This window comes from Vanessa atalanta, chromosome 15 (genome assembly GCF_905147765.1).
Source record: "Vanessa atalanta chromosome 15, ilVanAtal1.2, whole genome shotgun sequence".
Classification (NCBI taxonomy): domain Eukaryota; kingdom Metazoa; phylum Arthropoda; class Insecta; order Lepidoptera; family Nymphalidae; genus Vanessa; species Vanessa atalanta.
This window is the reverse complement of record NC_061885.1, coordinates 2491829-2513643: the sequence shown is the minus strand read 5'-3', so window position 1 is coordinate 2513643 and position 21815 is coordinate 2491829. Positions and strand designations below refer to the sequence as shown.

Here is a 21815-nt window from a genome sequence, read left to right as displayed (position 1 = left end):
GTTAGATTTTTAAACTATATTCTTTTGTTTAAAATTAACATTTTCTTTTTTTTTTATATTACATTTGTTGGAGAACGAGCAAAGGTACCACCTGTAAGTCGTCAACATTGACATTGGTGCTGTAAATTTAGGCATTCCATACATCGCAATTGTGACCAAAATTCTGAACTAAGATGTTATGTCCCTTGTGCTATGTACTATTACTGTTCGGGGTAGAGCATATCATGGGTACCTAACTAGACAAGTTCGCACAAACCACCAAGTGATTAAATGTTAGAGTTATTTCTTTATTCCAATTGTTGTGTATAGCTGGCCTTATTTGAATCGAAAGCGCTTGTAAATGGCTAATTGACTTAGTGTTGAACACGCAACACTCGATCCCGGTAACGCGAGACATCATTATTCATGTAATCGCCAAGTAAGTGATCAATTAGACTTGCATACAAATTAAACAAACATCAACGAATACAATTGTATGCAAGCAGCGATTTCTTGAATGGAAAGTGCATTTGAATTGCAATTCGATAGACTCGCTTTGTTATCGAAATGTTAATGTATTTCTATGATAAGAATATCTTTTTTTTTTAATTTATTTGTTTTAAGGACTTTATAACAAGCGAATAGGCCAATCCTTGTTTGTCTTGCTGAGCTATAGAGAGTCTGAAATTGAAGGACAATAACAAAACGAGTTAAACCGAATTGAATTAAAAAGTTCGGAAAATATTGGAATTGACACAACACACACAACACACACACACACTTGGAACACAGACATATAAAATATGTATTCTATTTAAATACAATTTTATTGCGAGAATTAATATTTCGACGTTTTTATGAGTTTATTTAATCCGTCGGGGATAAAATCTACAACTAAAACAAACATTGGTTTCCGTTTCCGACTTTATTTCTTCTAAATAATATTATAAATACGAAAGATTGTATACACAGATGTTTGTTAACCAACAACAGAATGACTAGAAGTACTGAAGAAAACTATGGAAATAAAATATATCACGGAGGCTAATAAAATAAAATGTAAAAAATATTAATAATGTACTCGAATTTATATAGAGCAACTAAAAAAACTATTTTAATATAATTTAATTAAAAAGACGATATTTCTCTCGTTATAATTTTCTCCTACAGTGCTGTTAATATTTTATTAAAATTGTAATAGAAACAGGCAGAACAATTTGAAGATAAGTTATTTAGTCAGCGATGTAGAAAATTAAAGCCATTTAAACAGTCAACGCGATGCAAACCATGAAATGTTAGACGCTTTGTCCCTTGTGCTTGCAATTGGCTAACTCGGTCACTCACCCTTCAAACCAGCAGACATTAACATGCAATATTCATGTTTGACAGTAGAATAACTGACGATACTAATTGTCCATGTGACCTCGCTTAAAGACTGAGCGTTTGATTATCAGCCACTGTTGAGTAAAAGCCTCTCATTTCATCTCATATATACAAGTATCCTCATTATGTTTTCCGTCGTCGCTGCACACCGAGTACGACATTACTTATAAACACGAATTAAGCACATGTATATTAAATGGTGCTTGTCCGGGTTTGGATTATAATCTTCGGTTCATATTCCCATTCAAATATAACTTGTACTATAATTAGGTTTTGTAGTTTTTTTTTGTTAAATAATAACAATTCAAATGACATTACTTATTACTGATTAAGATTTGTAAACTTACCGTATCAATATATCGCATCAACGACGGTATTATTTAACGAAAAGTTATTGATAAAAGAATTTACGATTAAGTTAATTTCTTTGTTATATGTAGGTTTTTAAAATTAAAAACTAATAATCAAAATACTCTCTCTATATCAAAAATAGTATGCTATCATACATTCTGTATACCACTTGATCCATAAATGGGCAAAGACTCTTCAAGAATAAGGTCTATAGGCTTCTTATGGACGGCCACGCAGCAAATCCCTTGCAAACGTCAATGGGCGACGATAACCACTTACATGGAACTGAGCTTGCTGGTTATTCCGTATAAAAAATCTTTATTTCAACGTCGGCTAAAGAAACTGCAAAGTTATGTGACAAAGACACTTGACGGTCGACCTCATCTTGCCGTATTGAAAACCGACGAAAAACGATGATATAATGCGAGTTCTCTTGCGTATAATAAAACTATCTGTACTTCTGTACGTATTTACTATCGACTAAAATTATACAATTCGAAAAGTCAAAGTTTAAATCATATTGGCTGTCAAAATATCTACCGCTGACTGTGTTATACTTACGTACTGTGTTATAAATATGCACAAAATATGACAGATTGATATTACTGCAGTGACTATTCCATATATTGTGTCTCATATCACGATCGAGCAAAAGATCTCATTTCGAGATGATTCTTACAGAATACGTCCACAATTTCAGCTCTACATTATCAATAAAAAAGATTTTTTTTTTATTATCTATGTTAAAAGAAATATAAGACGCCTGTACACAACGCTTTCGTCATTATTAATTCTAACGCAATTTCACATGAAACGAGCAACAGAAACTGTACTTCTCATTATTACCAAGACTAGTGTCAGACATTTTTTGTATTAACTTCTTGACCTGAATCTAATTAATCAGAATCGAAATTGATCAGTGGTTAGGAATGAATTATATCAGGGCTGTCAAAATGAAAACACTCGATAGAGTGAGTAGATTTCTTTTATAACAGTACCATTTGAATTTACTGAGGTACTCAGTGATACCTATATGTATTTCACAAATATTTAGCTATATTTTTTTTAATAAATTTTGATTATTCACACACCTTACCGTATTAAAAATTAAGCAATAATTTTAAGGTACAAAATATTAAGAACAAATAAAAGCAATTTATTTAATTTGATTTTTTTAATACTATTAGAATAAATAGTTGTTCTTTGATTTTTAAATAAAATTGACAGCCCTATAACAAAAAATGATAGAACATCGTGTCGGAGAATGTCCAGCGAGAGTGATCTCATTCACGATCAGGATGATTCGATACAAAATTGCATATTATCTTGTCGATGGGTCACTCGATAACAACGTCGATGCCGGACGATTATTCGATCACTAGGTTTTAAGGTTAACAGCCGGCCTGAGTGAAGTGAACATATCGATAATAATTTATCGATATCTAACTTTTATTTAACATCTTGTAATTAAAAAGATTATTATCTATAATATAATATCAATTAAATACCACAGATTCATAAATTTTCTTATCTTGTTAATCGAAATGAACTACATTCGACAAAAAACGTGTGAACCGGTAATCGATTCTTTTATTGCTTAAACGTAACAGACGCAATACCGACAATCAAATTCCTATCAAAACAGTGGACTGTATAGGTCAATATCGCTACCAAACCGCAAATTACTTGCTCAAGGTTATCACAAAAGGTCAATAATACTATACAATCCATTCCTTTGTTGCAGGTCGACCTACAAAGTTTATGGTGGTGTCGAGGAACATGACATGAGGTTGGGCTGAACGGTGATGTGCAAGATGGCGCGCAGTTGAATTTAAAAATGTTCCTGTGTTTGTGACAAATCAAAAATGGCAAATAAAGTTAAAAACAATCACTACGTGGCGACGCACCGTTCGGGGATTGATTCGCCCTCGTCGGGGGGCTACTTGCATCGTTCGTCGAGGGATGAAAATGACAGCCACCGAGCGCCCTCCGAGAGGACGCTTTCAGAATATACGGTAAGCAGTTACAGATCAATTTTACAATTCAGATCTAGATGATTTTTATGTCGTCCTTCTTATCAACTTCGGATACGACAAACGAATCTTCGTTTGTCGTATCCGAAGTATATCCGGAGCCAATATGTGCTGGAAATATCATAGTACTCCGGTGTATGGGCAAAGACTTTTATTTATTTTATTTTTATTTATTAAAAAAGTTACATCATCAACTTATCACTAAGCACTTAAAATTAATATCTGATGTGGGTAACATTCTAAGTGATACGTCTTTAAAGGTGTAAACAACATTGAATCCAAATTGCAACGATATCAATACAATACCGTACATTATAATTAACTACCGTACAACATCTATTTCTTAACTCTCATGATCCAATACGAATCCTAACGTCTGGAAAGAGTCCAGGTGCAGGACCAAAGGCTTTACCAAAACAGTTTTCAAGATACGAGAATGTTATTGGCGCATTGGTGTGATGTAAGGAATAGTTAATTTTTTTTCCAGCTCCAATTGCTATGGGTGTTGGTGCCACTTTGTCAAGTGGCCCATTTGCTCGTCCGCCTACCAATTACATAAATTAAACTGAATTTATTTGACAAAACCCAATAACTTTTTCTCGGCACGCTTTGAACCCAGGACCTCTAAGCTATCCATTAAAGTAACGCATTAGTTAATTCCAAACTTACCGCACTGATGTAACCCCTCTATCACCAATAATATCAGGAATATCTTTATGTTACTGAAACTATACACACCTTAACTCTTATCCCATAGCAAGCGGAACATTAACGGCTTAAGAAAAAGTTCAAATATTTTATATAAATAAAAAAATATAAATTAATATGCCTAATATTCTAGCTTCTGAAAAATAAAATAAATCAATGGCGACAAATTATTAATATAATGAACCTTGCACTAATTTAATTAAAACTTTACATAAATTAAAAAATTTAATTGTTATATTATGTTTTCTTGAATTCCGTGAAAACAAATATATATTTAAACAAAAGAAATAATAACTCAACACTCGTTAATTTTACGCACATGTATAACATGCTTGACGAAGCACGCAAAAACAATTCAGAACAAAACACGAATCAATTATTATTAACCAATAACGCCTTGAAATCGACGATAAAAATGTAAACTTGAATTTAATAAACACGAAGAAAATAAAATCCTAGTACACTTTTATAAATGTGAAATTTTGTACGTTGGTTACTCAATCGCGTAAATATGGACTGATTTAAATGAAATTTGGAATAAAGATAATTTGTTGTAATGTTTACTTCAAAATAATGGCTCATTTCTAAAGGGATAAATTAAAAAAAAAAATTAATGAATAATAATACCTTTATTTTCGTTAATGCAACTAAACGGTTATATATTTAAGACAATACGTGTGGTTTTAATCTTGTCTTACGATTTACAAAAAACACAAATTACTAAAAGTTAGTGATTTTGATATCGGTCAGTATTTAATTAAGATAAGAAGTAAGTATACTTACCTAATCTGCCGCATCCCGCGGGCGAAAACTAGTTTGACAATAAACGCACCTAAAATACGTCTTATGACAATCTCATTTGCGTTCTGACGCGTTGACGCAAAGCGATTTCCTTTACATAAGCAATGCGTCCGCAATCCATCGCACAATTAAATTAACTCCATATATATTTATAGAAACTATTCCTTTGTTAAATAATAATCGTCTTTTTAATATAATTTTAGTAATTTGTCATCCAAATACTTGTATTATTACAATTTTATACCTTCCTAGATGTGCCTGCGACTTCGTGCGCGTTTGAATTTAAAAAAAATGTTATTGTTGTAGCCTAAGTTACTCCTTATTACATCAGCTTTCTGCCAGTGAAAGTCCCGTCAAAATCGGTCCAGCCGTTCCAGAGATTAGCCGGAAAAAAAAGACAGATGTTATTTTTGTGTATGTAATGTGTATACATTCATATCCCTTTAGTAAAAAGTGGTTATTTTAAAATTACAAACAGACACTTCAATTTTATTATATAAATCGAATAAGAATATTACTAAAACAAAATAAAAAATAAACTCCAAAATAAATTAAACGAACTACTTAATGAATCAAAGTTAAATTATTATAATTAAGTTTACATAGAGTATATTGCACGCTTCCTTGCTCGTAAACACATATAAAGCTATTGTAGTTCTGGAGATACAAATAATGACAAGCTGAAATAGTGGAAAGAAAGTTCAAAATGAAAATCAAAATCTAAAAATTCTTTATTCGAGGAGCTTATAAAAGCACTTTTCGTCAATCATCATGTCACAGCGTTGAATTAAATGTAAAGCTTACCACCGGTTCGGCAAGTAGATTATACCGAGAAGAACCGGCAAGAAACTCAGTGCAGACTCTTTCCACTCCACTTCCACTCTGTACAGAATATGTCAATAAGATACAATTAAATGTATACACATAATATATCTTGTCTGAAAATCAACATATACTGAGTCCACGCTTTTTTATCATTAATATAATTTTGTTTCCCTTAGTAACCAATTTTTTTTTTGACATTAGATTTAGATATTTAAAAGGCCAAATTAAAAATAACTGTGAAATATTATTTAAAAACGAATGCCGTGTCGCAAGAAGCATGTATATATATGTATATAAGGACTTTGGGAATGTCTATACCTTTCATTATTCCAGCATCCCCGTTAAATAGAGCTATTCCGATTCTCTCGGCCTGCTTTTTAGTTTAAACCTCCATTATTTCTACTAATATTTATGAATGAATATTAATTAATAAGAAAAAAGAAAAAAAAAAACAAAGTATGTACGTTTGTCTTAAAACAATAAGTAAATAATTAAAGAGCATTGTTAGAATATAAACCCAAAAAATAATTACTAATTAGTATTTAACCCTACTAAATTTACAAACAAAGTCACGTTGAAGTAACTAAGGAAATAGCAAACGGCACAAATCAATACACACATTAAAACACGGCCCACATCAAACGCATTTGGAAGCGATCAAAATCGCATGAAAACACACAACACAGCTGGAACGCTGAACTCGTATTGACACATGACGGTTCCGTAACGATCTAAGAAATAGAAGCGAGCGATTTATCTGAATCAATTCTCTGATAATATTTATCTTTAGTATGTCTAGATTTTTAAAACTAGCAAGGTTTACATTTTAGTAATAAACCTGTAAAATTGTTAAAATTCTGAATCTTATTTTACATACGTCGACTTGAGAATCTTTTCGTTTACTTTTCGTCTGTTAAAATCATTACAATTCCATTTTTATTTTACATCCTTTAAAATTGTAATTAAAATCATCTTTTATAATTTAAGTCTCAATGATGTGTTCATCAAATGAATATTAAATCTTTAATATGTCTCATTTCTGTAACCGAACAAAAATTCTCTTAACTATTCGATACGTCTTGACTCATAATTCGGCTTCGAGAATTTCATCAAGAAGTCTACAGATAAAGCATTAAACGGTGTCGGAAAATTCTCGTTCTTTAATAAATTGATGTCCAGTAAAATAATGAATAATTTATTTTTTATGCTAAAATTTTACTAATTTCTCATAAATACATACCATTTTATAATTGGCAACACCAACATCAAATTAACACACAGTTGTAAGAAAACTCCTTTCTATTGTATAAATTACTTTATTCGGTTATTAAATGGATCAACTTATGAATTATATTTATCTTTGTGATCAGTTAGAAGACACACGCCATTTTTATTTTTCTCCAATATCATATTATTTAAAAACCCGCCAAAATTAGTTATCGTTTACCACAGATAATAAAATCTTATTGTAATAGAAATTAGCATAATTATTGGTTTGAAATATAAAGTAATTATTAATCAATATTCTTTATTATAATATTACAAATTATTATCATTTGCTTATACGGGTAACCAGTGATAAACAAAAATTTAGATGAGGAATATTGGGATGAAAGCTAAGTCTACACTTTTTGCACAACTGCCTTCCTGTCAAACGAATGGATTTTCTGTATCAACATATGTCTTTCAGTTTATAGATTTAATTTCAATAGAATCTTATTTTTTAGTGTGTAAATTAATACAATTATATTTAAAAAAAATAGTTTTCGCTCGCGGTTAAAGGTGGTGGTGGTGTTTTATTTATATATCAACTAAAACAAATTCTGATTTCACAAAATGAATATTATATAATCATTTTCAGTTTTAAACGTAAAATATGTAACGTACATTCGCGTACATCATACACCAATCAGAAAATCAACAAACTCTAACACGCCGATATTTGTATTGTTGTACGAGTCGCTCCTATTTCAAGTCGTAACAATGTTTATTGCAAATTAAGCGGTCATAACCCGTTCTATAACGAGTCGGTCGCTTTCGCCATGAATTCATGATTTTAATTAAATATTACACACACATTTAAATACTTGTTCATTTACAATTACATTTTAAATTATTTTTCAGAATTAAGTACCGTGTAATTTTGATACTATGTATTTATTTTCTAAATCCTTCCGAATTGAAGACATTGCTCAACCAAAATGACCCCTGTTATATATGCAATAAAGGTTTAAATATAAAATAGCCGTTATGCTGATGACTGATTATTCTTAACTTTTAGATGATAGACGAGAGGACACGTTCCCCCTCCGGTGGTGAGCACAGGAATGGTCGACGGCATCCCACCAATGGGTCACCACGGGACTCCGGCTCAGAGGTCTACGTCACTAGCGCCGCCTACCGACCGCCCTCTGAAATTAGGTAAGAATCAACAACGACCTGATTGTATGAATAATTATTAAACCAACTCAATGAAGTAAGCTTGAACTCCAATGAAGGACATCGGTTACTTTTGTTTTTAACATCTGACGATCAACCCTTTTAAACGAGCGAAACCGCGGGCAACAACTAGTAAATAACTATAGTATCTAAATATTGGTAATATGTATGGGCCATTAAACAGGACCATAGATATATATTTAACTGCAACGGTTTATTTTTAGTTACCTCAGTTTAATTTTGTTATAAAATTCACGTATTTTTTTGTAAAAAGAAAGATATACATTACAAAATTTAAAACGTTTCTGACTATATAATCCAAATTAACGTTAACATGTGTAATAAACGATTACGCTCACAACGAGGGCTTGTTGTGAGCCCAGGTGGCCCAGTGGTTAGAAAGCGTGCATCATAACCGATGATTTCGGGATCACTGAGTTTCCATGTGCTTAATTTGTGTTTATAATTCATCTCGTGCTCGGCGGTGAAGGAAAACATTACATTACATTACATTAGCAGCCTGTAAATTTCCCACCGCTGGGCTAAGGCCTCCTCTCCCTTGAGGAGAAGGTTTGGAGCATATTCCATCACGCTGCTCCAATGCGGGTTGGTGGAATTCCTTTCCTGAATTAATTTCCTTCAAGGAAAACATCGTGAGGAAACCTGCATGTGTCTAATTTGAATGAAATTCTGCCACATGTGTATTCCACATATTTTCCTCCACAAAGGGAGAGGAGGCCTTAGCCCAGCAGTGGGAAATTTACAGGCTGGTATGTAATGTAATGTAATGTTGCAATGTGTTATTTCTTCAACATCAATTTTTTTGTAAACCAGAGATTAAAAACAAAATAGACGTAGTATAACACCGCTATGTTATCATCGGGCAATTCCTTTAACAATTCCTCGTATTCAAGCCGAAAGATCACATAACGTGTCGAGTTATGGAAATACACCCATCAAACGTTCAGCGCAAGCTAGCGTTTATAAAAGAAAAACATTTTTGAAAATTTTCAGTCTAGTCGGTGGTAGGGCTTTATTTAAGCCCGTTTGGGTAGATACCACCCATTCATCAGATATTCTACCGCCAAGCATGAATACTTATGTATTGTTGTGTGCCGGTTTGAACAATGAGTGAGTCAATGTGCCTGTAGTTACAAGCACAGGGAACTTAAGATATTAGTTCACAGGGTTGGAAGCGCTTTTACTGATCAGTTAAGACCACTTACCATCAGGTGACGCATTTGACTATCCGACTAACTATGCCAAAAAAAACATATTCAAAATCACAAATCATGATGATTTTGAACCGTCAATAGAACATCGGTTTACGGTCCGCCTAGCGATGTAAAAGTCACAGGATCGATCCTGACCCCTTGGGCTGTTGTCGTCCCCACTCCTGACACAAGTGATAAGCTTAAAAGAGGAGGGTAAATAGGAATATTAGTAATGCCTTAATTAATTCGGGCATTGCTACTATTCTTAAAAAAAAAAAAAGATGGAAATTAGTCGTTTCTTAATTGAGCATCAAACATTATTGTAAATTAGTTTTTCGTTATTTGGTCAGTACTATATAACTCAAAGGTGGTCAATATTGGTGATTTTTTTTTATATATTTATACGATATTTTTCGTAATTTGTATTTAAAAAACGCAGCGTTTAAAACGTCGGTCTGCATCGATAACCGCGAAACAAAACCATTACATTAAACGCCAAGATTGATGGTGAATTACCCATAGAAAGCGCAATCGGTACAACGGTGTATGGCTCATCCACACCACATACAGGCTCATGGTGTAATCTCCATAGATTCGACTCAATTACCTATATTGTCGGTGTAACGGATGTTTAGCAAAACGTCTAATAATATCACTATCAAGCTATTCGTAGCTACGATATTCCATACAAGAAGCGTTCATATATAACTTGACTTTTATGCAGTTTCGAGATAGATTATTTAACCATGTTTCATTATTATTAAATCATGTTTTAATAATAATCCTTACCTATAATGTATAATCATATTGATCAACAGACTAATCAAACAATAATTAAATCAAAATATTAATTACTATTTGTCGCCCGCGGCTTCGCTCGCGTTTTAGGGGGTTGGTTGCCACGTGTTAGGCAAAAAGATTAGCCTATGTCCTTCCTCGGACTTCAAGTTTACTTCATACCAAATTTCCATTTCAAACAATTCACATTGTTTACGTTATTTAAATGTATCCTGTACGAAAATCAACGAATTCGTTATTCAATTAAGTAATAAGACTTATTTATATCAATAAGTAATAAGTATGTAATTTTATGTATAAGGCTAAGTTAAAATAAGTATGTAATTTTATGACACAGGACTTCTAGCTTAAGTTCTAGATATTTTTTTTATGGCATTGGTTGGCGAATGAGCATATGGGCTACCTGATGGTAAGTGGTCACCACCGCCCATAGACAAAAGCGCTGTAAGAAATATTAACCATTCCTTACATCACCTATGCGCCACCAACCTTGGGAACTAAGATGGGAAGTGTTTACACTGGCTCATTCACCCTTCTAACCGGAACACAACAATACAGAGTACTGTTATTTGGCGGTAGAATATCTGGTGAGTGGGTGGTACCTACCCAGACGGGCACACACAAAGCCCTACCACCAAGTATACACAAAATAATATTAGCATTAAAAAAAACATTTTCATTTCCCATCGATTGTAAATACAGTCTAACGTATAAAGTCGAATGCATTAGAACGTTTGATTTATCGCCGTACCCTATAATACAATTTATAACTCAAATGTATCGATAATCTGGATACCGAGATTGTAGGTCGAACGGTACTTGTATTGTGTCGCAGAGATACATCTGTCCGTATTATAGCCCAGAAGATGTAGCCTTCGTTATTTCTAATAGTTTTCTCAATATTTTGCAGCTTGAATTTCATTTCAATAAGTGTTTTGATAGTACATAATATACGAAAATAACAAGACTTGTTATATATATATACGTCTCATAATTAAACAATAACAAATTTTGTTATTGTTTAATTATGAGACGAGAATAGAATGAATTAATTCAATAAGTGTTTTTTATTGTGAGTTATCTTAAGGGAAAAGATCTTTAGACGATTTATAATATGATCAGCAAACTCTCCGTATATATACATATATGTAAATCAAACGGTATTAAACTTGATATACAGCGCCATCTAGTTGAGCTTTCATATCATACATATATTTTCTTTACATATCTATAAACAATTCCAACTATAAGAAGACAAAAGCCAAATAAACAACATTTGACATCGAATTAACGTGATATCGGTTGAGAGCTGGAATCTATGTTATTCATTATGTATTTGCGAAAAAATGTAATTTTTAAAGTCGACGATACTTTTATCGTCGGAATAGAAAAGTGGAATAATATTGTATTATAAATAAAGATATGTATATTAATCAAGAACTCTTAGTAGTGCACGATATAGCTATTAACAAAACGCATAGGATATGAAAATTTAAGGTTTGTTTATTTTCATTCTTTTTTCGATTAAAATATGCGGAGGAATGAGGACCATGTTGTGAGAAAGGTTTTGAGTATGGATGTGGATGGATATAGAGGTAGGGGACGACCCAAGAAACGATGGATGGATTGTGTGAAAGACGATATGGTTAGAAAGAATGTTACTTGTGAGATGACGTCTGACAGAGAAGTATGGAAGAAGAAGACATGCTGCGCCGACCCCAAGTAAAATTGGGATAAGGGCAGGAGGATGATGATTTCGATTAAAATATGTACTATATATAATTTTGTCTTCGATCAATCTATCAAAGTCTATTAATCAGATATACTACCATCTACTTACTCATATAAGATTCAAGACTCATTGCGTTAATATTTCGATTTCGTCAACATTTTAAAAATTGAAAAATTCCTATCGTTAATCTGTACACGATGAGTTTTTCGATGTAAATTCCCATAATTATGTCTCTTTTTTTATCTTTCTGTACGAGTCCTTTATGTCAAAGCATGACGGTAGACGGTTCCATTAAGTAATTTTGACTCCCAGAAAAACTACAGTGACTTTTTTTCATTTCGTTTTGACGGCACAATAATTTCTTTGTGAAACGCCGACGACACAAGTGACTTCGTCGTTCCTAATTGCAGTCATGATCATAAGCTACATATTAAGTTTAATACATGTAATATTACTGTAATAAATCACTTCATTTGATAAGTTTTATAATTACATAAATAAGTATACCTAGGGGTAATCACTATTACATGTAGGTAGTATATTCTAAGCTCATCATTAAATAAGAAACAAAAAATATTATAATATACGACGGTGTGAAATCGGAATAAATCAATCAAACAGACTTTGCAAAAATAGATAGACAAGGAGAACATCTTATTTGTAACTATTCGGTTCAATGAGAATGAAGATTTAATGTTTTTTTTTTCGGCTAGGATAGTTGAAATTCTCGACTTGCCTCCTCTATAATATGCCTATATTATACATATAAACCTTCCTCTTGAATCACTCTGTTTATTGATTAAAACCGCATTAAAATCCGCCAAAAAGATCTAAGCGTATAGCCGGTAGCTATTTGTCATAACATTTAGCTGCAATTTGTTTTTCCCATTTAAATAATAATATTTTAATCACAAATTATATACTGACTTTATTATTTATCTAAGATGGGAAGTGTTTACACTGGCTCATTCACCCTTCTAACCGGAACACAACAATACAGAGTACTGTTATTTGGCGGTAGAATATCTGGTGAGTGGGTGGTACCTACCCAGACGGGCACACACAAAGCCCTACCACCAAGTATACACAAAATAATATTAGCATTAAAAAAAACATTTTCATTTCCCATCGATTGTAAATACAGTCTAACGTATAAAGTCGAATGCATTAGAACGTTTGATTTATCGCCGTACCCTATAATACAATTTATAACTCAAATGTATCGATAATCTGGATACCGAGATTGTAGGTCGAACGGTACTTGTATTGTGTCGCAGAGATACATCTGTCCGTATTATAGCCCAGAAGATGTAGCCTTCGTTATTTCTAATAGTTTTCTCAATATTTTGCAGCTTGAATTTCATTTCAATAAGTGTTTTGATAGTACATAATATACGAAAATAACAAGACTTGTTATATATATATACGTCTCATAATTAAACAATAACAAATTTTGTTATTGTTTAATTATGAGACGAGAATAGAATGAATTAATTCAATAAGTGTTTTTTATTGTGAGTTATCTTAAGGGAAAAGATCTTTAGACGATTTATAATATGATCAGCAAACTCTCCGTATATATACATATATGTAAATCAAACGGTATTAAACTTGATATACAGCGCCATCTAGTTGAGCTTTCATATCATACATATATTTTCTTTACATATCTATAAACAATTCCAACTATAAGAAGACAAAAGCCAAATAAACAACATTTGACATCGAATTAACGTGATATCGGTTGAGAGCTGGAATCTATGTTATTCATTATGTATTTGCGAAAAAATGTAATTTTTAAAGTCGACGATACTTTTATCGTCGGAATAGAAAAGTGGAATAATATTGTATTATAAATAAAGATATGTATATTAATCAAGAACTCTTAGTAGTGCACGATATAGCTATTAACAAAACGCATAGGATATGAAAATTTAAGGTTTGTTTATTTTCATTCTTTTTTCGATTAAAATATGCGGAGGAATGAGGACCATGTTGTGAGAAAGGTTTTGAGTATGGATGTGGATGGATATAGAGGTAGGGGACGACCCAAGAAACGATGGATGGATTGTGTGAAAGACGATATGGTTAGAAAGAATGTTACTTGTGAGATGACGTCTGACAGAGAAGTATGGAAGAAGAAGACATGCTGCGCCGACCCCAAGTAAAATTGGGATAAGGGCAGGAGGATGATGATTTCGATTAAAATATGTACTATATATAATTTTGTCTTCGATCAATCTATCAAAGTCTATTAATCAGATATACTACCATCTACTTACTCATATAAGATTCAAGACTCATTGCGTTAATATTTCGATTTCGTCAACATTTTAAAAATTGAAAAATTCCTATCGTTAATCTGTACACGATGAGTTTTTCGATGTAAATTCCCATAATTATGTCTCTTTTTTTATCTTTCTGTACGAGTCCTTTATGTCAAAGCATGACGGTAGACGGTTCCATTAAGTAATTTTGACTCCCAGAAAAACTACAGTGACTTTTTTTCATTTCGTTTTGACGGCACAATAATTTCTTTGTGAAACGCCGACGACACAAGTGACTTCGTCGTTCCTAATTGCAGTCATGATCATAAGCTACATATTAAGTTTAATACATGTAATATTACTGTAATAAATCACTTCATTTGATAAGTTTTATAATTACATAAATAAGTATACCTAGGGGTAATCACTATTACATGTAGGTAGTATATTCTAAGCTCATCATTAAATAAGAAACAAAAAATATTATAATATACGACGGTGTGAAATCGGAATAAATCAATCAAACAGACTTTGCAAAAATAGATAGACAAGGAGAACATCTTATTTGTAACTATTCGGTTCAATGAGAATGAAGATTTAATGTTTTTTTTTTCGGCTAGGATAGTTGAAATTCTCGACTTGCCTCCTCTATAATATGCCTATATTATACATATAAACCTTCCTCTTGAATCACTCTGTTTATTGATTAAAACCGCATTAAAATCCGCCAAAAAGATCTAAGCGTATAGCCGGTAGCTATTTGTCATAACATTTAGCTGCAATTTGTTTTTCCCATTTAAATAATAATATTTTAATCACAAATTATATACTGACTTTATGTAAAAAGCCGAAATGAAACACAAGGATCCTTTTAAACAATCTTCAAGTATTATAAATACTTCGAACTTGGTTTGGATTTATTTTTTCGGGACGTTCTTTGTCCGTATCTTGACATCTTATTTATAAACATTTATAGGTCTTCGCATGACTAAGGATTTTCTTTAACGTTTCTGGTTTTTTTTTTTTCTAATTATATCGAACTTTCTCTTCAAAGTCTCGGACTGTCCACCCTACACAAAGGGACCAATCAAGAAATCTATCAAGACGTTACTTTTTTGAATGCTTATGTTCTCTAATGGGCCATAGTGTTGACATTCTTCAGTTAATCGTTTGAAAAAGAATAATCTTTTATACGAGCTATTGTGAGAAACACAAATAGAATAAGAAATATAAAATGGCCTTGAAAAGGACAAAGTTCTGTAGAGATGTAAATACACGTCGGCATAAACGTTTTATAGTTCTCCTTGTGTTTCTATTTTGTTTTGTTTCTAAATATAACCAATTAAATACCTGCCAATGTAAATATTATCCAATGAAGAGGTAGAAGAGAACTCTATGTTTTAGCTCGATGGATTATAATTAATGGACTTTGATTCGATTATTAAATTAAAAAAAAAAACATTACATTGAAAATAATGGAACAGTACAATGAAAGAATATATATCCAGAACAATAAAAAAAGTTTGTAATGTAAGACCAATATGGGTTGGTCGTGGCGAAAGAAGGTCGAGATCACATTTTCTGGGAACATCAGCTCTCAATCTGTTTAAGTATAATAATGTACATTCTCGCATAAAAACCGTAATGCAGTTTGGTATCCAAACTGTTAATCTCAATCGAACCTTCAGACAAACAAAGCCTGGAATTTTACTCGTTTGTAACTATATTTATAAGTGACCGTTCGTCTTCTTAGGCCATATACATTAACACCTGTTCCTCAAATAGATCGCGACACGGTCGAACGTTAAATAACGTTATGTCACACGATCGTGACATCCCAATTCGACCTTGTCTCGGAACTAATCGTTCGGAATCGTGACTCGATCAGTAACGTCATTCGATGGTCAAATAGTATTTATTTTATTAGCGAACAAAATTTATAATCAATACAGATACGGCTTTACATTTGCTCAAAAATATGTTGATTTAAATCTAATTTTAACTAAATGAAACTGAAGAGAACAGATACTACACTTTCATCTTAGCTAAAAGAAAATGAAAAATGAAAAAAATGAAAAAAATGAAATGGCCCAGTAGTTAGAATTCGTGCATCTTAACCGATGATTTCGGATTCAAACCCAGGCATATAATTAATTATATATAATATATTTTCGCACTGCTGGGCTAAGGCCTCCTCTCCCGTTGAGGAGAAGGTTTGGAGCATATTCCACCACGCTGTTCCAATGCGGGTTAGTGGAATACACATGTGGCAGAATTTACTTGAAATTAGACACATGCAGGTTTCCTCGCGATGGTTTCCTTCACCGCCGACCACGAGATGAATTATAAATACAAATTAAGCACATGGTTAAGATGAACGCGTTTTAACCACTGGGCCATCTCGGCCACACTTGAGGGGCTGCTAGCAACCATTGAGAATGAACTATTCACTTCCAGGCTTAATAATCAGAACAGCTCGATCGAATTGTCATTCGAATTACATATACGCCCAAGTTACAAGTATGAAACGGATACAGAGCATAATTAAAATAGGTCGTAGTAGTAACTCGTAGATCTTTATTTTATTAATTAGTTAGCCTATGTCCTTCCTTCAAGTTCAAGCTTTACCCATACCATTATTAATTATTTTTTGTTAAAATAAAATAATTAATATACGCGATTAAATCCGTTAAAAACTAGTTTTATTTCAATGTGTAATAATCGCGAAAATCTAAGACAACATTATGTTTACCCATACCATTTTTTTTTGTTGATATTCAGTTCATTGGTTTGGCAGTGAAAGATCAACAGACAGACACACTGAGTAATATTCTTATTTATAATATTAGTATAGATGTTATTTACGTACAAGTGATTTAATATGAAGGATGACGTAATATAACATATCTTTATAAACACTATGTATACTTGCTTACCAATGCAAATGTTCAAAATAACTATAATTTAGTTGTTTTATACCTAATAGGATTCAAACTCAAACTCAAACTCAAATTCCTTTATTCAATATAGAAGTATTACACTTTCTTATTGATTGTCAAGTTAAACACTACCACCGGTTCGGAAAAGAAAACACCCTGACCTGAGAAGAACCGGCGAAAGAAGCTCAGCGGGACTTTTTTTTTTACGTCAAATTAATTATATACATAATTGTATATGAGTAGAAACAGCCAGGAGGCGATCGTTTCATTCCCAAGGTGTGCTATCAAACATAAACTCACTAATTGTATAGTAACCTTTCGCACACAAGCGTTCCTTAACAATTTTTTTTAATTTCGCAACAGAAGCATTTTGAACGCTTTCTGGGATCCTGTTGTAGAAGCGTATACATTGCGAACATATTAAAAAAAACCTTAGACCCATTTCGAATTTTACTGCAATTGTTTCAATGCAACATTATTTGCATATTAATAGCTTTTCTAGACTATTCAGCCCTGCGATATTTCTTGGATAGACGTCATCACTAGATTGTCCCGACATGATATAATTACAGCATATCGACTCCGCTCTGAACACATGCCGTTAAATAAATTTGCATTTTTACTTAAAAAAATACCCTCCCCCAATTGCCCTGACTGCCCGGGTTTTAAAGAAGATATGTATCACATATTAACGGAGTGTGTCCGAAGTGAGGTGCCAGACAGAACGTTAGGATTCGAAAACATCGTTTTGACTAATCCTACATCTTCAGCAGCAAAAAGGATGTATAAGATGGTGCGCAATAATATGAATCGTAGAATGAATTAGTTTTAAGTTGGTAATGGTTTAGTTTTTGCTTTATATAAGGTAGCCTTACGAGAACTATATAGTCATCATATTGACTCAGTCCTAAAAATGAGAATTAAAAAATAAAATAGCTTTTCTATACTTCTAGAAGAAATTAACAATAAGAAACAGAAGCCTGGAAATAATTCCAACATATTCAAGCATTCAACGTGGACTTCGTGACGTGAATATATATTTATATATCGAATTTCTTCATTCGTGTTTAGATTTAAAGGCCTTAATAACTTCATCTGTCATTATTGATGTTGATATAAAATCATTAACCTAGTTGTAATTTTCGCTTCATCATTTCAATAGTAACGTACAACGTACAAGTCACTATGACTTGTCTTTGGTCTATTATGTTGAAAATATAGAACTTATGCAAGTTTTAACTTAAGAAACATTTATATAGCAGAGTAAATATTTAATTTTGAATGTTTAAATTTTTTTATAATCGTTAAAAAACTAATATGAAAATATGCCGATTTTCATAGTCAAGTTAGCAACTAAGTGTATTTACATAAGTTTAGTTTCCATTTTATTTATTACAGGAATGGCTTTGAATTATTTATTGTATGAATAGTTCCTGATTTTTTTTGGACTTTTGAGTCACACAATATTTACAAATATATTATAGTGAAATTTAATATAATTATATTAATAATGAAATAATTAATTGATTCTCAGCCGACAGTCGAGAGCACCGCGTAGTGTTTACTCATACAGAAGTGCCGTGGCGCCATCTGTTGCCTCCACACATCGCTCCAAAGTTTCGAGAAAGGTATAATTTAATAATATTTATATCATTTAATTTTATTAAAGATAGCTTTTATACATTTATTTTTGATTATTCAAAAACAGTTAAAACAAACATTTTTTTTTCGTTATAATTGCAAAGACTTACTTATGTGTCTTTAAATCAACTAACTAAATCGTGTAATCAAATTCTAGAATATATATCTCATTAATAATCTCTAAATTAAAATAAGAAAAAAAAAAATCTTTTACAAAATTTTTTCGCAAATAGTTACTGGAAATATAAAATATTACCTATATTTAAAATTTATAACGATTATTATTGTATATTTCGCAAAATATATCTGAATGTATATTGCTGAAATTAATATAATGCTTTAAAAATTAATTAAGCCCAATATAATTATCGGCAAATCATTACAAATATAATGTTTCCAGGCTGGAGTGAAAGTGGACGCGATGGCGGCTCCAAACCCGTTCTGCCCGAACGTAAAAGGCATGTGCTGCCTCATGCTGCTGCTGAACCTCGGCCTCATCCTCGTCACACTCGGCTTTGTCATCGTGCTGCAGTTCTTTGAACCGCTCTTCGTTTGGTAAGCATCATTACGCATTTGTATTAACTTATAATAAAATCAAATAATGTCATAATCATCACTTCATCACTTGACCTTAATAGCTTCACTATAAAGATGTGAAAGTCGCAGGTATGAGCGTATGACTCAATTTCGTATATCCGTATCTAGTATAGGCTTAAGGTTTTAATAGTCCCTTAAAAGGAAAATACAATTTGCATGTGAACAGTAAAAGCAGATTTTTAGATATGTGTAGTAAGGATTTAAAACAGCTTAACGAGAAATTATCGACCTATATTATTTCAAGATAAGGGAGCTAGAAAATATGTCGATTATAATACTTGGAAATGTATATAAGAAGTATTAAGTACTGAGTATAAGGGAACATAAGTTATCATACTAATAAGCCTTGCTAACTAAAAGAGTGATGAGCATGAGCGTAGAGGGAGGGGAAGAGGGCGACCTAAAAAGACATGGATGAAGTGTATGTGAATATGAGAGAGACGGATGTGAATGATCAGATGACGAATAATAGTGGAGAATTGAAGGAAAAGATATGCTGTGTCGACCCCAAATATATTGAGACATGGGTACGGAAAAGAAAAAAACTAATAAGTATTGATCATAGTAGGTATCTACTGTCAACTCGTTTGAAACTAGTGTAGTATTCACATGTTTAGTTTCGAATTGTTCTTATTTTTATAATAAAAAAAGCAATAATAATAAAAAACTAATTATCTATGTCGATGAATTCCAATCAAGAAGTAATGTAGCGCCGCTCTCATAAATCTAATCCCAGCTTGACACATTCACAACTAAGAAAATGGTACAAAAAACGTCAAAGAATTTATCAATAATGTGTTCCCACGTTACAAAAGTGGGTAAACTGTTTCGAAAACCAGATCATAATGCGGTTTACATCCATACATCTCTTCCCAACAACAGTCGCAAAGCGCGATCATTCTCTATAGAACATTAAAAATCAATTTACATTTTAAAATAGTTCGCGTTCAACGGTAAATGCAATTTGCGACAACAATATGACATTTGTACGGGCGTTTTTGATTTTAGAACGTTTCTCACGAGATCTCAGACGGTCAGAAAAAAAAACAACAGAAAAAATATAATGACTATCATTAATTTCTATTGTGATTCTTTACTCCTGATATTCGTCTTTGTATAGTGTGATAAAGTTTTGTGATTAAAGGTTAGCCAACCATGAATTCGAACGCGTATGAAATCAAAGGTAGAGTAGATACAACGAACCTGTTATCGGATGAATAATAATACCCATAATAAACAGATGGGTCTAAAATCATATGATTTTTTATTTGGAGACAATATTTTCAAACAATGAGCTTAAAATAATTAACTTAGTTATTCAATTATACCAAATATAATAAAACACTGACACTTTGTTCCTTCGATATATATTTTTTCTTTTGACTCTTTTGAATATTTGTCGAACATGATTATTATATTATACTGTGATATTTATTAATTTTCGATTTGCTGAAACATTTCACTTTTCGTCTTCAGGATCCTGGGTATAGTCTTCCTTATATTCGGTTTCATCACACTCGTGGGCAGCCTCATATACTGCGTAGTGCTCTGTCGAGAGAACCCGTACCCTCGCTACCCGGACGACTTCTACTGGACCCACCACTGGTCAAAAACCATTGGACCTTCGGAAATCCACTACAGTGCTAGTGAAAAACCATACAGACAAAATGGACACGATAGATACAATAAATATAACGGAGGTAAATATTCTGATAGGGAAAGTGCTAAGGGATATTCAGACAGAGAGAGTAAATTAAGCAGGTATTGATTATAACGAATAAAAAAAGGGCGCGAATTAGCGCTGTCACATTTTCTACGTTTGACAGATATGTGAAAATAATAAAGAAATTTTAGAACAGCTTTACTAATTAAGGCCTAAAATATAAAACATACAGGTTTCGACTGTTAATGGAACTATAAATATTTTTTTAAAGTTTATAAGTAAATCACTATGTTATTCTGGTAGATATTTAAGTATTAACTCAGTTATTAGTGTTGTGTGTAACACTATTTACCATATTATATTTATTTATCTCATGGACAATAAATGTGCGCTTCCATTAACGTTTAAGTTTAAGCTTTTATTATTAAATCTTCAAAATACAAAA

The 21815-nt window shown here is 32.2% G+C and overlaps 1 protein-coding gene across 1 annotated transcript in view; it reads left to right on the top strand.

Moving 5' to 3' along the window:
- The window catches only part of LOC125069209, a 121672-nt gene extending 100018 nt beyond the window's left edge, over positions 1–21654 (top strand). Inside the window, exons 3-7 of the mRNA XM_047678613.1 lie at positions 3458–3728; positions 8362–8501; positions 19004–19097; positions 19511–19665; positions 21184–21654. Of these exons, the coding sequence (XP_047534569.1) occupies positions 3579–3728; positions 8362–8501; positions 19004–19097; positions 19511–19665; positions 21184–21475 (831 nt within the window). The 5' untranslated portion in view covers positions 3458–3578 and the 3' untranslated portion in view covers positions 21476–21654. The remainder of the gene's footprint in view (positions 1–3457; positions 3729–8361; positions 8502–19003; positions 19098–19510; positions 19666–21183) is intronic.
- The last annotated feature ends 161 nt before the right edge of the window (positions 21655–21815 follow it).